The 18114-nt window shown below is 37.0% G+C and overlaps 1 protein-coding gene across 4 annotated transcripts in view; it reads right to left on the reverse strand.

The window, feature by feature from the left end:
- Positions 1-18114, reverse strand: part of ZFP91 (ZFP91 zinc finger protein, atypical E3 ubiquitin ligase) — a 31000-nt gene that overhangs the window by 4339 nt on the left and 8547 nt on the right. The window contains exons 3-10 of one of the 4 annotated variants that reach the window (XM_060159090.1): positions 7145-7354; positions 6853-6889; positions 6379-6480; positions 5343-5477; positions 4509-4559; positions 4006-4084; positions 2563-2677; positions 296-395 (exon numbers count right to left, since the gene is read on the reverse strand). In XM_060159090.1, the coding sequence (XP_060015073.1) occupies positions 296-395; positions 2563-2677; positions 4006-4084; positions 4509-4559; positions 5343-5477; positions 6379-6480; positions 6853-6889; positions 7145-7354 (829 nt within the window). Of the gene's footprint in view, positions 1-295; positions 396-2562; positions 2678-4005; positions 4085-4508; positions 4560-5342; positions 5478-6378; positions 6484-6852; positions 6890-7144; positions 7355-18114 lie in introns of all 4 variants that reach the window. The other 3 variants (XM_060159089.1, XM_060159092.1, XM_060159091.1) reach the window with 3 other exon arrangements.

Raw genomic sequence — 18114 nt, forward strand, 5'->3', positions numbered from 1 at the left:
TGTGGCCTCTCCCGTTGCGGAGCACAGGCTCCGGACGCGCAGGCTCAGCGGCCAGGCTCACGGGCCCAGCCGCTCCGCGGCACGTGGGATCTTCCCAGACTGGGACACAAATCCGTGTCCCCCGCATCGGCAGGCGGCCTCTCAACCACTGCGCCACCAGGGAAGCCCAATACCCACTCTTTAATTTGGTAGAAGTAAAATAGCAGTGCCGGCTGAAATGTCTGTAAAGGGTCTAACCCTCAAGTGGGGTATATGCACTGAGACCCCAGATGTTCACCAGTAAACAAGTACTCACTGTAATGGCTTCTCGCCAGTGTGAATCATCCGGTGCACTGCCAGATTGTGGGAACTCTTGAAGGCTCGAGCACAGTATTCACAGATATAATCTCGTTGATCTAAGAAGAAAAATAATGTGGTTATTTAGTGTTTCATTTAGAATCCCTCTTAAGTATTTTTTCCTAGCTTACAACAAGCAGATGATCAGGCAGGTGAATTTAGAGGACAAGCAATACTGTTTTTAATATATAAGCACTTTGGATAAACAAAACTTATAATAATATCATTTTTATCTCTTCTTAGTCCATTCATTCAGTAGCATACGAACCTATTTTAAAAAACAAAAATAAAAAACACAGCTAGACAGAAATATGAGAACTGGAATCCTAATCTCAATTTTACCAGTAATCCAGACCTTGGATAAATTGGTTAGCAAGTAAACAACTACATTTTACATAGCTTTTATTCTTAAAACAGCTTTTTTCACAGACTGTGAAAGCTGAATGCTTACATATAAAGAATCTAGCGTTCAACAACAACAAAAGAAGTTGGCATTCCCTGAAGAAAAGTGACCCAAATATAAAGTGCTACTCATATCTTCTATTTCAGATTTTTTAAAAAGTTACCCAAGATAAACAATTTAAACTTCTCTCAAAAATTCTATGGGGCAAAGGAACACTGGACTTAATTTCTTATCAACTGGTTGGGGAGAAAGTGGACAAACAGATGCTCAACATACATTTGTTGAATAAATGGCCACTACCCTTTCACTTAAAAATTACTAGAAATAGTCGCAGTAAAAACACAAGGCTAAGTCAAAAGGCAAACAGTATCCAATTTAATCTTACATTCTATCCCAAACAGTTCTAAAACCAAGTGTGGGAGAAGAGTCAAGTTTTCCTCAAACTTGAATGTACTGAGGACTCACCTGGGGATCTTATTAGATGCAGACGCTGATTCAGTTGGTCTAAGGCAAGGCCTGAGATTCTCCATCTCTTAATGGAGCTAAAGTCTGGTCTATGTTCTACATAATGAGTGGTAGGGTCTCAAAATGCACACTTCTAACTCAGGGACAATTTCTTAGTATCTCTCAGGTCTTGTCCACTTTTCCAGCTCCACAGTCGCATGACAAACCCATGTGGGGCATTCTACTTGCTTAAATAAATTGTATTTTCAAAGGGAGCCAGTAAACACTAATTTGGAAAAGGAAACCTCTCTAACACTGACATCATAAAACTGTATCAACCAAATATAAATATCTAGAATGGACTGAATTTCTAAAACACTGTTTGTCATAGTAGGCTTGTAATATTTAACTAAAACAGTCTAAACTGGTTGCCACAAATTACTTTTCTATATGATAAAACAGTGTAGCAGGGAGAAGGAGTGGAGAAATGGCAGCTTCTATCAAGAAACAGTGGAGACAGCATACTCTCTGAAGAAACATAGTGTAATGCAAAGACAGTAGACTTTGGAGTGACTAAGACCTGAGTTTAAATTGCGGTGCTATCAGGTGCCCGGCCCTGTGCAGTAAACAGTACTGTATAGGTTATCTCATTTCATCCTTGTAATAACTCAGTGTTACTGGTAACATTATTAGCTTTATTTTACAAATGAGGAAAAGTGAGAAGAAATTAAGTAACGTTCCTAAGTCACACATTTAGTAAATGATGGAAAGGGTATATATATGACACTGACCATATAACCTTGTGCAAGAGACATGAAATCTCTGCTACTGGAATTCCTAGTCTTACCCTCCAAGGATTATTAAGAATATCAAGTGTCTGGCATATGCTCAATTACCACTAATACCCAGCCTAATTTGTTCCTATTAGCTACACTGCACTGAGACTGTCAAGTGGATAAAAATGAATGACGTCTGAATCCATTCTATAACATGAATTACAAAGACATTCAGTTTCTCTTTTTGAGTCAATAGCTCCTCCTCCAACAGGAGGTTACATGTGAATTTAGTAGCTAGCCTTTACGATTCCAATAGGAGCAGAAGTCGAGAGCTCCTCTCAGTAGGTAACATGAACGATGAGCAGCCCTCCTTCCCGTTTCAGCTTTCTCCACATACTCCTCATTTTCAGTCCAGGTAGTTACTACGAGTATCTATTTACCTGAGACAGAATTAGAAAACCCCGGTTCTGCTAAAACTAGCTGTGTGACCACAGGCAAATTACCTAATGTTGCTCAGCCTCTGGTTTCTTAGCTGTAAAACAAACTTGGTGATGTTGAATCAGTGAATTTAGCTACTTGATAAACATTTTATTTAAAAAATACCTGTATGATGTTTGGCATGTCGTAGAAGTTGCTTCTGGAGCCTGAAAAGTCGCCCACAGGAGGGATGGGGACATACGTATTTCTTCTTCAGCAAATGCTGATATTTAATGTGGTGCTAAAACAGTAAAAGAAAGTGAAGGGGGATAAAAAATAAGGATTCCAGAAAGCTTAGCTTAGCTCATTCCTTTGCTAAGTCAAAAGTGCTGAAGGAAAACCAAATACTCTGTATATGAACAGGAAGCAGTATAATAAAATGATTACGAACATAGGCTACAGAAACAGATAGACGGTGATTCCAGACTAGGTCTGTCATTCACTAGTGGCATGATCTTAGAATATAATACTTCCAGATGGAAGTATTATATGGAGGTAATGATAACTGTGTTGTAGTGTTGTTGTGGGAATACAGAGATCATATATTGTCGGTGCTTAGTGCAGCAAATAGTACATGACAAAAGAAGTGTAGCTATCATTATTATAGTAGAACCAGAATCAGAAAGTAAGGCCTTAGTCTATGTTATACTTGCTGCTAAATAAAGATCAAACACTTCTTAAGCTTTAGTAATTATTATTTCACCTTCATGTTTTCTGCCAGACCTAAATACAAGCTGTATCTTTACTCATTAAAAAAAATCTGGGACTTCCCTGGTGACGCGGTGGTTAAGAATCCGCCTGCCAATGCAGGGGACACGGGTTCGAGTTCTGGTCCGGGAAGATCCCACATGCCGCGGAGCAACTAAGCCCATGCACCACAACTACTGAGCCTGTGCTCTAGAGCCCGCGAGCCACAACTACTGAAGCCCACATGCCTAGAGCCCGTGCTCCGCAACAAGAGAAGCCACCGCCATGAGAAGCCCGCGCACCGCAACAAAGAGTAGCCCCTGCTCACCACAACTAGAGAAAACTCACACGCAGCAACCAAGACCCAAAGCAGCCAAAAATAAATAAAATAAAAAATAAATTTTTAAAAACATGCAGAATGCACAGCAATTTATAAAATTATTTTAAAAAACCCTGCTCACTTAAAAAAACACCTAAAAACTAAAAATTTTAGAATTTATTCTAAATAGGATTCAAAAAGTCATTGGTTTTAGTTGCTAATTTTATTCTTTAAAAATACACATTAAAATAAAATCTGTTCCACTGTGTCTTGGTGTGTTGTTATGCAATCATTTCTTGTATCAGGAGTATTTACACCATGAACACTGGAATATTCCAAGATCCCAAGGAAATATTTAAGCTCAGGTTCTAAATCACTTAAAAACAACAACAACAACAGAAACTCAACTGAAGTAATTTGATGTTTACAAAAAGATTTTCCTTGACATTACACATTTAATGATAAAGCCTACACAAGTCCACAAATTGTAAACTCTCATGAAGTATGAGAACTAGAAATGGAACGTAACCTGCAAGCCTACCTTATTTAACAACTTCACTGACCTGCAAATAGCGAGGGTGAGCAAGAACAGTTCCACATCCTTCCATCTCACAACGGACATACTGGATTGGAGGCTTTTTTCTATTAGCAATATGTAGGAGAAAAGTTAGCAACAGAAAAGAGGCATTCTGCACAGTGGCCAAACTGCACTATAGGGAATAGGTATTTTACAGTATGAAGAATTAAAATCTCTAAGTTTATAGCTTGCATAGAATTTATGTTAGAAGTAACCAGAAACTGCCAAATGTTTAGAGTTTTTAGAAAAGAGCACAAAACAAACTAGTAACTCCCCAAAAGGCAAAGAAGTGTTAAAATTTTTAGAAACTTTAAGATCCTGCAATGGAAATAAAAACATAGTAACTCTGCATCAAGGACACTAATGAAGTTGCTTTTGTGAAATTTTTAACTAGCCATTCCCACAGGATAATTATGAGGGCTGAACATGTGAGTGAAGTGCCGACCACCAGAAAGAAGGCACAACACAGCAGGAGTATAAATTACTCACCTCCTTTTGGGTAATCGTGGACTTTTGTCATCTTTTCGCCTTCTTCCTCTCCTATAATTAAAGAGCAGAGTAACTGTCCACATATTCCAGATTGAAGCTTATATAGTAAAGAAGAGCTGAGGACATACCCTCAAGACCAAAGAGCAGGTGGCAGAAACAAAGGATAACCCAGAATACATAAAGCCAAAGACATATCTGGCAAACCAAACAAAGATTTCACTCTGAAGCAATTTCACTTACAAATAAGTCTGCACCACAAGTTAAAATATATACCTTTCATAAACTACACATTTCTATGGAAGATTTGGATAAACCTCAAGGTTACTACTTGAAGACTTGTTTCAGTGAGAAGTCTATCACTTATATTTAATCAATTTAAAAAGTAGAATAAACAAGTCTATTATCTAAAAACCCTAAGAACATAAACTAGACTCTCCTTGCAATAGAGACAAAAGCCTAGACACTTAAAAAAGCTATTTCTGCAACAGGAAATAATTGCTAGCCAAAAGTTTTCACCTGATCAAGGTTATTATTACATCATTTGCTTTATTTGCCCCTCTTCTGAGGATCCATATTTGCCATACTCTTCTTGCTGCCTCTACCTCCTCGGCATCCCTAGAGCTATTATTGTCCTACCCACTCAACTGAACGTCTCTTAAGTATTGCTTTGAATTAAACTTTTGAAGCTTTTGAGCAGAGTCTTTCCAATGAAATTGTCAGCTGCTTGAGACAGCAATATGTATGTCAATATCATTCCTCACACTCCTACCCTTTTTCCACTAGTGGCTTGAAAATCTGTTAAATTTCCATTTTTAGTAGGAATTGCCTACTCACTTCCTAGGAGGCTCCTCATCTTCTCTAATTTCATTCTCTTCTTCTTTCACCTCTACCTCTACTTCCACTTTTATTTCTTTCTTCTCTTTCTCTTCTTTCACCTTCCCTGATTTTCTCCGTGGCTTTGGGGTTTCCCTGAAAATACAAATACATTTCAATACTGGTATCCAGCAAAGGACCCTTTCAAGGACAACTGTGACAAAAGGGTAAAGCCAGGAGTTATCAATGATTTATTATAAAATTATGCTCCTCAGGCTTCCCTGGTGGCGCAGTGGTTAAGAATCGCCTGCCAATTCTGGTCCGGGAAGATCCCACATGCTGCGGAGCAACTAAGCCCGCGCGCCACAACTACTGAAGCCCACACGCCTACAGCCCATGCTCCGCAACAAGAGAAGCCACCGCAATGAGAAGCCCGTACACCGTAACGAAGAGTAGCCCCTGCTTGCCACAACTAGAGAAAGCCCGCTCGCCACAACTAGAGAAAGCCCACACACAGCAATGAAGACCCAAGGCAACCAAAAATAAATAAATAAAATAAATTTTAAAAAGAGAGTATGTTCATAATATATAAAATGAATAAATGCAAAATTTAAAAAATTAAAATAAAATTATGCTCCTCAGTCCATGAAATGTGGTTTCCAGCCAGCTATTCCTCATATGTACATCATACATATATTTAGAGCCTATGAGACAACCCGCCCCCTCCGCAAGCTAACAATGCCTTAGAATCAAATCTCACTATAGCTGTAAAGAGAAACAAAAGTAAAAAATTCTAAGTATTCAGGCAATTCATGATACCTTAAGATAAAACAGGCAGACATCATAATAATCTGAATATGATCAAAACAAAGTTCTATAAATGGAAGAGAGGGCTATATGAGGGAGTAATAAGATAATGTTAGATTCGCAAAACAAGTGCATAATTAATTACTCATTTAAAATTAAGTCCATATCCATTAGTTTGGCAACAAGGTGAAATAAGAGCATGCAACGATGCTTTCCTAACTTATTTTTCACTGACAAATCTGAGACATACCTTTCTAAGTGGGGTTTGTAGGTCTCATCCCTTGGATCATCTTTGAACGGTATTTCTTCTTCACTGATCAACATCTCGTCTTCCTCCTCTTCCTCCTCATCACTGCTAAAAAGAAGCAAACAGAGGTTAGAAATTCCAGCTGTATGAATTATATCTGACTTGATTTTATTCAGTAATTTATTTAGAGGTAGCTGAAGATTTACAGTAAGTTATCTAGGATTTTCATGCTTATGGTGTAGTTGGACTGCAATCTAGCTGCTTATCCTAAAGAATAATAATTGAAACAAAAAATACATAAATCCTAGACATGCTATCACTCCATTAAAGGCAAGGCAATGATGGCTCAGTGACACTAAGAGTTAAAAAACAACTGACAATTATTTCAAGTAGAAAACAACTTCTGAGTCATGTGATATGACTGACTGTGTTCTACATCCCCAAGGGCTTAAATACGAAATATGCAAAGTTTCTTACCTAATGCCACCTGGAGACTGATGCTCTTCTGCAACATCTAGAAAAAGTCCAAAACAAAACTTTATCTATGTAGGAATAGATATTTTCTCTCTGCAGCCAAGAGACTCAAACCAAATTACTGCCTAGGGTAATTACACAAAAGGAGAATTATCTGCAAAATGTCAAAAAGGAATCCTTCCTATAACACCACACTTACCCCTGAAAGTTAAGCTGTTCTGGTAAATGTTCAACATTACGTTTAAAATCAACAGGCAACTGGTTAATAAATAACCATACTCTATATTCACTGTACCATAATCAAGCTGATCTGTATTTGGTTCTGACTTGCAGATGAGTTGCAATGAACCAGTCTTGGACCTAGAGCTTCGGGTGTTCTCTGTGTCACGATGCCGAGAGGCAGATGTCCTGCTACTGCTACGCCAGCCCCGGCTAGGCTTAGTTGCAGCAACGGAAACTTCCTGAGGGACGGTAGAACCTTCTTCCTCTTTCTCTTCCTTGGGATCTAAATGAAAACATACATCATTCTTTTAAAGTTTATAGTTAACCAGTAACAATCTCTGTATATCTACTCTTATAAATATAGTCAATGGAAAGATGATAAATGGTTTTTTTTCTCCCCCCACCCCGGGGGGGAACCTCAGAATTTTACTGATATAATAGAAACAACAAGACGAGAGTAAAATTTGATAAAACTTATCCTTATTGTCATCAGTCTAAAGAAAAAACTTTGTATGTTGCAAAGTAGTTATTTTACATTTATAGTATATTTTATATATATACTAAAAAATAATGCTAAGAGAAATATACCTAAGATCTAACCTTTTGTTCTATATTTTAACCTTTAGATCTAAGACAGAAGAAACTAAATTGAGTGAGTGGTCCCAAAAAGACCAGATCTACTATAAGAAAGAAGCACACGTCTAGACAATTTAATAATCAAACAATGCTTCAAGTAAGTACTGAAGAGGAATTCCATAAAGAGGAATTCCATGGTAGGAATGCCTTCCCTTGATTCTATTCAATAATTTTACTTAGTATATTAAAAGTGAGCCTATATTGACCATGGAAGATCCTTTTAATAATCTCAGAATGGTAGTCCTTTCTAAGAAGAGCACAGAATTTAGGTCTTAAGACTGATACATCTGACTATATAAACATAAAGTTTTCTGCATGGCAAATTCCTCTATAAGCAGTCTAACAGCCCAACAGAAAAACGGCAACTCAGTAAAAACATGGTTTTCAGATATATGAACAAACAAAAACAATGACAACAAAGCTCAATCCACTCATAACAAGAGAAACTCAAATGAAAATCATATTGCTGTAGCATATTGGCAATGATCCAAATGTTTGTATTGGCAAGGCTGTAGGAAAATAGGAACTCTTAATAGAGATAACAGTGTGAACACCAGCAAAACCTTTCTATAAAGGACAATCTGGCAACATCTATCAAAATTATAAGTACATATACCTTTTCACGTTCATTTCAACTACTAGGAATTTATCCTACAAAACTATAATCACACTTATAAAACCCACATCCATAAAGTGTCCAAATATTATATATATGTGTGTATACCCGTGGTATAAATAAATAAATCTATGTATTTATATCTATATATCACAGCAACACTTCTGGACAAATTTCAAGAAATTGAGATAAATACTGGTCACCTTCCAGGGGAAGGTCCAAAAATGCTTCCAGTAATTCCACCTCAAAGTATCTACCTAGGAAAATGAACTGGCACATGGAGGTTCACTATGACATGTTTGTAACAGCCTAAATATGGAAACAACCGAGCTCTCCACATTAAGGAGCCACTGTTTATTAAATAAACCATGATATATCACCAAGATAGAATAAAACATATGGAGGTATCTGTAAAGAATGACGTGGAATTACTGGCAAAAATGTTGTTAAATGGAAAAAATAAAACTTCATACACACACACACATATAGTATGGTAATTTTTTTTGCTTAACCTTTAAAAAAATGATCTGAAAAACTATAGTTTCCTCCACTATGGAACAAGGTGGTGACTGGGGGATATTTCAGCTTTAACTACACTGTTTGAAAGTTTTATGAGAACATATTAAGGTAATGAAATAACATTCATTTGAAATGCAGATATGAATAGCAGTGGGAACTTTTAAAAAAACGGACATAATTGTTAAATCAGATATACGTTTCCTTTGATTTCCCTTTCACCAGTAAAATGTCTTTCTTACCTTTCTACTATCTGAGCTACTTCAAGTATCAAAATAATAATAATAAAAAGTTTACAGTTGAAAATATCTTAAAGATTAACTAGTCTAAGTACAATCCAATGAATTTTCCCCTTAAAGTAACTGGAATGCCAATGAAGACAACTTGTTCAAGATCACAAAGTTATCTAAGCAGACTTGGATTTTAAAATCCTGTCTTGAGACTAGTAATCAAGGAGTTCTACATGTAGGTCATGGCTGCTTTTAAGAAAATTTCTTCAAAGGGAGCAATTCAATACCCTCCATAAAGTACTGAACATTAAATAATGAGGAGAAAATTATTTCTTTTACTCAACCCAGCTACGCTAATTTGGACTTTAAACCTATTCCATAACTTCCTATACTCAATAAAGCTCTTTTATACTTCACGATGAAAGGACTGTATGCCTACATCTTCTCATACTGTGGATATTATCCACTGGACAAATAACAGCAATTTGATGAGAACTGCTTATCCTTATAAAGCATAATAGCCTATTTTATTGAATAACATACCCATTCCGTAAAACTCTATAGTTTAAAAACAAAGCATTGTCAGAGAGTGACATCAGCAAAAATGTCCCTTTTCAGAAACACACACACACACCACACACCTGCCAGAATCAACTTTGTAAGAACTCTGGGATATTGTCATAGGTTTACAGCAACCAAGTAAACACTGAAGCAAGAAAAAAGTTAAACAAGCCACGTAAGGAAATCTCTGTCAAATCACACGTTGGGCACAAGCTTAACCAAGCAGAGCCTTTAGAGAGACCACACAAGACAAAGAATATGATTTTTTAAAATATGGTCAAACAGCTAAAGGAAATCACTGACAAAGAACTAAAGGAAATCAGGAGAATGATGTCTCAACAAATAGAAAAGTGCCAACAAAAAGACAGTAATTATAAAAAGGAACGAAACAGAAATTCTAGGGCTGAAAAGTATAATATCTGCAATCATTAAACAGCAGATCTGAGAAAGGAGACAAATCAGCAAACTTTAAGACAGGTCACAACTGAGAGCATCTACTCTGAAGAATAGAAAGAGAAGAATGAAGAAAAATTAACAGAGACGAAGAGACCTGTGGGGGACCATTAAGCAAATCAACATACAGAGTCCCAGAAGGAGAGCAGAGAATGGAGCAGAAAGAATACTTGGAGAAATAAAGGATAAAAATGCCCCCAAATCTTAAAAAAACCACAAATCTACACAGACAAGGAACTCAACATCCTCCTTCCAAGTAATGTTACATTCACAGGTACTCAGCATCTTTTGGGGGGAAACAAACTGATAGCAAGTGGTTCCATCAATATCAGACAAAACAGACTTCAAGCCAAAACACTGTTCTAAGAGTCAAAGAGGGACACTGTATATTAATAAAAGGGTCAATCAATCAAGAAGATACAAGAATCATAAACCTATACATACCTAATATATGAAGCAAAAAATGACAGAATTGAAGGGAGAAATAGGTATTACTAAGATAATTTGGAAACTTCAATATCTTACTTTCAGTAATGAATAAAATGACTACTCAGAAATTCAAATAGGAAATGAGGACCTGAGCAACACTATTAAAACAAAATTAAACCTAACAGATATATAATACTTCACCCCAAAACAACAGAATACACCATTTTCCCAAGTACACACAGAAGATTCTCCAGAGTAGACCATATATTAAGCCACTCAAGTAATTTAAAAAGATTGAGGGACTTCCCTGACACCACGCTTCCACTGCAGGGGGCAAGGGTTCGATCTCTGGTCGGGGAACTAAGATCCTGCCTGCCATGGGGTGTGGCCAACCACCACCACCACAACCACAAAACAAAAGAACAACATATCATAAAACATGGGCTGCAGAAAAAGCAGTGTTCTGAGGGAAATTTATAGACATCAATGGCTACATTAAAACAGAAAAAAAAATCACATGTCTAATCAATAACCTAACTTCACACCTTAAAGAAAAAGGGGGCAGAAAGGAGCAAACCAACCCAAAGCTAGCAAAACGAAGGAAATAAAGAGTAGAGCAGAGATATCTAAGAAAATAGTAGACCAACAGAGAAAAATCAATGAAACCAAAAGTTAGTTCTTTGAAAAGATCAACAAAATTGACAAACCTTTAGCTAGACAGAGGGGAAAAAAAGAGGAGGCTCAAATTACCAAAAATCTGAACACACTTCTAAGAAGTGAAGACGCTGAATTAGTAATCAGAAACCTCCCAGTGAAAGAAAAGGCCAGGAGGAACCACTTCCCAACTCATTCTGTAAGGCCAGCATAACTCTGATACCAAAGCCAGACAAAGACATCACAAGAAAACTACAGACCAGTATTCCTGCAAACCAAATCCAGCACATATTAAGACTATGCAGCACATTAAAACTATGATCAAGTGGGATGCATCCCAGGATTATGAGAGCAGTTCAACACACAAAAATCAACTGATGTAATATACCACATTAATAGAATGAAGGAAAAAAGAACCCACACGATCATCTGAATTGATTCAGAAAAAGCATTTAACAAAATCAACAAACTTTCAAGATAAGAATGCACAATAAACTAGGAATAGACTAGAACTTCCTCAACCTGATAAAAGGCATTTATCAAACCCCTAGAGCTAATAAACTCACTGGCAAAAGACTGAAAACTCCTTCCCTAAGATCAGAAACAAAATAAGGATGCCCTTTCCCTCCACTTCTATTTAACACTGTACTGGAAGTTCCAGTCAGAGCATTAGACAAGAGAGAAAAAAGGCACATATATAGGAGGAGGAAGTAAAACTCCTCTATTTGCAAATGAAATGACCTTATTTCTAACGAATCTGCAAAAAAAACCCCCAAACTATTAAAGGTAATACACAAATTTAGCAAAGTTGCAGAATACAAGATAAACAGACAAAAATTACTTTAACTATACCAGCAATGAGCAATCCAAAAAGGGAGTTAAGAAAATGATTCCATTTACAATTCAATCAAAAAGAAAAAAACTACTTAAATATTGCTGAAATGGCAATATTCCCCAAATGGATCTACAGATTGAATATAGTCCCTATCAAAATCTCAGCTTCCTTTTTCCCAGAAATTGAAAATGTGATCCTAAAATTCATATGAAAATGCAAGGCGCCTAGACTAGCCGAAACAATCTTAAAAGTGAATTGGAGGACTCACTTTGTCCAATCTCAAAAGTTACTGCAAAGCTACAGTAATCAATCAGTACTACAGTGTGGGACTGGCATAAGGATGGACATAAAGACCAATGGAACTGTACTGAGAGTCCAGATATAAACCCATACGTCTATGGTCAAATAATTTTCGACGTGGTTGCCAAGACCATTAACGGGGAAAGAATAGCTTCTTCAACAAATGGATATCCACATGCAAAGAATGAAGCTGGACCCTTACCTTATACTATACACAAAAATTAACTCAAAATGGATCAAAGACCTAATTGTAAGAGCTAACACTAAGTAACTCTTAGAAATGAAGAAAATCTACGGAATGGAAAAAAATATTTGCAGGTCATATATCTAGAGTCTAATATCCAGAATATAAAAAACTCTCAATTTAACAACAAAAGACAAACCATCCAATTAAAAAATGGGCAAAGGAATTGAACAGTTATTTCTCCGAAGAAGATACACAAATGGCCAAAAGTCACACAAAAAGATGCTCAATATAAGTCATTAGTGAAATGCAAATCAAAACCACAATGAGATTACCACTTCATACACACTAGGATGGCTACAATAATAATTTTAAAAATGAGAAATAACAAGTGTAGGAGAGAATGTGGAGAAATTGGAACTCTTGTACATTGCTGGTGGGAATGTAAAATGGTGCAGCCACTGTGGAAAATATCTGGTAGTTCCTCAAAAAAAATAAACATAGAATTACCATACTACCTGGCAATTCCACTCCTGGGTATATACCCCTAAAGGTGAAAACAGGTATTCAAACAAATACTTGTGCATGGATGTTCCTAACAGTACAATCCACAAATGTGGAAACAAGTGAGATGTCTGTCAAACAATGAATGGATAAACAAAATGCAGTATATCCACACAACGGAATGTTACTCATAAAAAAAGGAATGCAGTACCTTTGGGACTCACATATACACACTGCTATATTTAAAACAGATAACCAACAAGGACCTACTGTATAGCACAGGGAACTCTGCTCAACATTCTGTAATAACCTAAATGGGAAAAGAATTTGAAAAAGAATAGATACATGTATATGTATAACTGAATCACTTTGCTGTATGCCTGAAATTTAACACAACATTGTTAATAAACTATACTCCAATATACAAAAATAAAAAATAAAATAGATTGTTTTTAAAATTCATAAAAAAAAAGGAATGAAGTACCAATAGGTACTAATACATGCCACAACACAGATGAACCTTGAAAATATTATGCTATAGGACAAAAATCAGACACAAAAGTCACATATCGTACAATTACATGTACATGAAATATTCAGAATAGAGGTAAAGTCAGAGTAATGTTTTAAGGTAACTAAGGTAAAAGCAAATTAATGTTCGTTAGAAGCTAGAAATGGGGGTGGGGTGGGAAATGACTACCTTTAATGGGTATAGGGTCTTCTTTGGTGGGGACAGAGGTGATGGTGGCACAATACTATAAATGTACTAAATGTCACTGAATTCTGTGCTTTAAAATGGTTAATTTTGTTACATGGATTTCACCTTAAAAAGAAAATACAAAGGGAAAAAAAGGAGCACTCCAGGTTCTCAGAGTAGAAACTGACAACAGAGGATAACCCACACATTAGGATAATCATGACAAGACAGAAAAGAACCAAGTTCTGTCTGTGTGATGCTTCAAAAACAATTTGTAGTTGTTTCTCATAACAGTAGGTGACTTTGAAGAGGCTCCTTGATACATAAGTGATAAGAAGAGAAAAGAGCCACAGTAGCCCAGGTGAGGGAAGACACCAGGCAAGCCACTGCAGGCACAGTGAATACAACCACGTTCTGGAAAGAGAAAGAAGGGACAAATCAAGAGTGGCTGATGCTATGAATTGAGATAAAAAGATACTGGTACTACTGGCAGGAATGTTTCTCCCAATTCTTCTAGGTACCAAAAGATGAAACATAAAGTAAATTTTCTCAATCCTAGAGCAACCAATAATCCTTTCAAAACAACCTAACATCAAATTCCAAAAGGTGACAGCCATTTTCATCATGACAAAATACTTCAAGTCTTAAGGTTTATCGTAACATGACCTGGTCCTCCTTCAGATTGCCTCATTTTCCTAACTGAGGCTTAGAGAAATTAAATGACTTACCCAAGATTACAGAGCTAACATTGATTTGGGGTAAATAGGGAATAGTTGGTTGATAGGCTGGAAGAAACCAGAGTAAAAGTCTCATCTCTATTTAAATATTTACGTTTCTTTTGGGAAACTAACAAACCTTAAATACTTGTTAAGTGCCTAATATTTTTTCCCTTTTTCTAAACTTAGTCCTCATAATCCTGCCAAGTAATTATTATTTTTATAGATGAGGAAAGCAAGTAACTGACTTTCCCAAGCTCACATATTAAATCGTGGAGCTGAGACTTGAACTCAGGTATATCTACGTCCAAAGTCTATATTCTTTCTACTATACCACACCTAATCATTAAAAGAGGAATGGGAACGCGCCAGTCCAAGAGCTTAATTCAGATTTGGTTCATTTCCACCCAGCCTTAGGTTCAGAGCCAAAAGAGCAGCTCATTTATGTAAGATACTGACCTAAAAGACCACAAGAAGAATTACTTCAAGGAAGTGAATTCTTAATCTAAAACTGCATGTTTAGAACATTCACAGTATCACTACTCACAGTAGCTAACTAAAAAGTGGATCAACTGATGAACAGATAGATCAAATGGAGTATTTCCATGCAAAGGAATGAAAATATTTATACATGCTACAACATGGATTAACCTCAAAAATCTTATGCTAAGTGAAAGAAGCCAGATTCAAAACAAACCTCACATATTGTATGTACAAGTTTATATATAAGATGTCAGAAAAGGCAAATCTATATAGACTGAATTACACACTTAAGAATGTGTGAATTTTAAGGTATGTAAATTATGCCTCAATAAATATTAATAAAATATGCACCGCAGCACTAGTCATAAAGGCCAGTGATTGAAAACTACCCAAATGCCCATCAGTAGTAAAATGGATAAATTGTGATACATTCCCCCACAATGGAACACTACGTAGCAATGAAAATAAACAATCTATAACAAATACAACATAGAGGAATGTCACATACAGTGAGCAAAAGAGGCCCTACAAAAAGAGAACATAGGGCTTCCCTGGTGGCGCAGTGGTTGAGAGTCTGCCTGCCGATGCAGGGGACACGGGTTCGTGCCCCAGTCCAGGAAGATCCCACGTGCCGCGGAGCGGCTGGGCCCGTGAGCCATGGCCGCTGAGCCTGTGCGTCCGGAGCCTGTGCTCCGCAATAGGAGAGGCCACAACAGTGAGAGGCCCGTGTAATGCAAAAAAAAAAAAAAAAAAAAAAAGAGAACATAATGTATTATTCCATTTATATAAAATTCAAAAACCTGCACAACTAGTTTGTGCTGTTCAAAGTCAGAATGGTGGTTATACATAGGAGTGGTTGATCATGTTCTGTTTCTTGAGCTGGGTAATGGTTACATGACTGGACTTGCCTTGTGAATATTCATGAAGCAGTACACTTCCAATAAGTGTACCTTTGTATACGTATGGTATGTCTTGAGCAGCCAATCAATCAGTAAATAAAATCACCTGTAATTGGGGGGACACCTGAGAAATATCAAATGTCCTTCAATCAAGTAATAGTTAAATAAACACAGAACATACACGTGTAGTCGTCATGGTTGGATGCCCACCAAGTATCTAATTCATCTCTTCCTCTCTCCTTAAAGAATCAAATCCACTATTAAAAAGAGGGTAAGCTAATGGTTTTGAAACTGTAGTTTGCAACCTCCTTTGGGTCCTCAATACCCTTTCAAGAAGTTTTCAAGGTCAAAATTCTTCACAAAAAAACCTGTTGGGATTTTGTTTTTGTTTTTTGGCGGTACATGGGCCTCTCACTGTCGCAGCCTCCCTCATCGCGGAGCACAGGCTCCAGACGCGCAGGCTCGTCGGCCACGGCTCATAGGCCCAGCCGCTCCGCGGCATGTGGGACCCTCCTGGACCAGGGCACGAACCCACGTCCCCTGCATCAGCAGGCGGACCCCCAACCACTGCGCCACCAGGGAAGCCCAAACCTGTTGGGATTTTGACTTGGATTATACTGCATTTATAGATCGATATGAGGAGAAATAACATCTTAACAATATTGAATCTTCAAATTCATGAACAAGGCACATCACTCCATTTATTTAGGTTTTTAATTTCACTCAGCAATGTTTTATACTTTTCAGTGTATAGGAATACTTCACATCTTTTATCAGATTTATCCCTAAGTGTTTTGTATTTTTGATACTATTGTAAAAGATATTTTAAAAATTTTATAATTTCAATGTTTTGCTGCTAATACACAGAAATACAATTGATTTTTGTATGTTCATCTTATATCCTGTGGGGTGACTTCAAGAGGCCTTGCAGCTTTTGGACCATTGACCTGAGCCTACCATGACATGAAAATGTGAACTGAAAGGCCACTGAGGAGAGGGACAACTGAGAAATAACAAATTTTTGTATCTTAAACCACTAAGTTTTTGAATGGTTTGTTATACAACAATGCATTAAGAGTTTAGAGAGTCACAGTAAAGAAAATGGGGTTTAGAAATTTTCAAAGAGGTAAAGTTACAGAATCAGTCAATAAGAAGGTAGGATGTAAGTTGGGAGTTCAGGATCAAAGAAGTAAGCCACACGCAAGGAAGCAGGCAGGCAAAAGACAACCTCAGTTACCTCTAAGGGAATTAACTGCACTGAAGCTAAAGGGGTATCTGCCTGGATGTAGTTAGATCAACCTGGCTAGTTTTAATTCAGAGGAGCTTGATCCTTCTTGGACTTAAAAGGTCAGGGGTCATTAAATCAGAGAACTTTTTTTTGTGAGAGGTTCTCATCCACCTATGATCTCAGTGTGAGGATAATGTTATGCTTGCACGTAGAGACGGGTGTCTCTTCAGGGGTTTCAGATTCTTATATGCTGAGTGTCGGCTTGCCCACTCAGGACCTTAGGCTTCTTCTGCTTCAGTTTTCTTCTACCAGGGCATTCTGTTGCAACTCTCAATTGGTTCTGGCAGGGAAAGGAATCTCAATATAAAATCACTATTATATATAACAGAATAAACTGTGTTGAGATGGTTCGGATATGCTGAATCATAATCAGCAAATCATTATAAAGTTATTTTTTTATATGTAAGGGACAGAAAGACTCATTTACCTGAGTGATGAAACATCCCATAACTGAAAGGAGCTGATAATCAAGGCTTTCTAAGCCTATGTCACAATCCACACTAACCATAAATGAGGTATGTCTGCACTTCAGGAAGAACCACAGGAGGTCTGGATGTTTGAATTAGAAAAATGGTTTAAAGGTTATGGGGCATTGCCAACATGGAACAAGATGTTGAGCTGATCATTCTCATACTGAGAGAAATAATATGGTTCCTGTTACCTTAAGATAAAGGGCTAGGAAGGAAATAGGATAGATAAAATGCCTATCTAAACTACTGTCAGCCTCTTGAGACGTAAGCATTATAATAGTCAGAACTTGAGTTTCGGAAACCAGATCGTACTACTCTGTGTATTTCGATAATTATCTCTACTTCGTTTTCCATAAATAATTAGTAAAGCCCATTTTGAAATATTAGCCAATCTCAGCAATATTAAAAGCAGTCAGGGAAAGCGAGTCCTTTTAATGTTTCAAGAAAGAATTGTGAAGACAATGTTCTGTACATCCTTTGCACAGAAACTCAAATGGTAAAAATTAAGTTAGATTTTTCTCGTTAGAGTGGGAAAAAAAGGTGGGAATTCCTGTTCTATATATTAAAGGATG

Source organism: Lagenorhynchus albirostris, chromosome 9 (assembly GCF_949774975.1).
Source record: "Lagenorhynchus albirostris chromosome 9, mLagAlb1.1, whole genome shotgun sequence".
Classification (NCBI taxonomy): Eukaryota; Metazoa; Chordata; class Mammalia; order Artiodactyla; family Delphinidae; genus Lagenorhynchus; species Lagenorhynchus albirostris.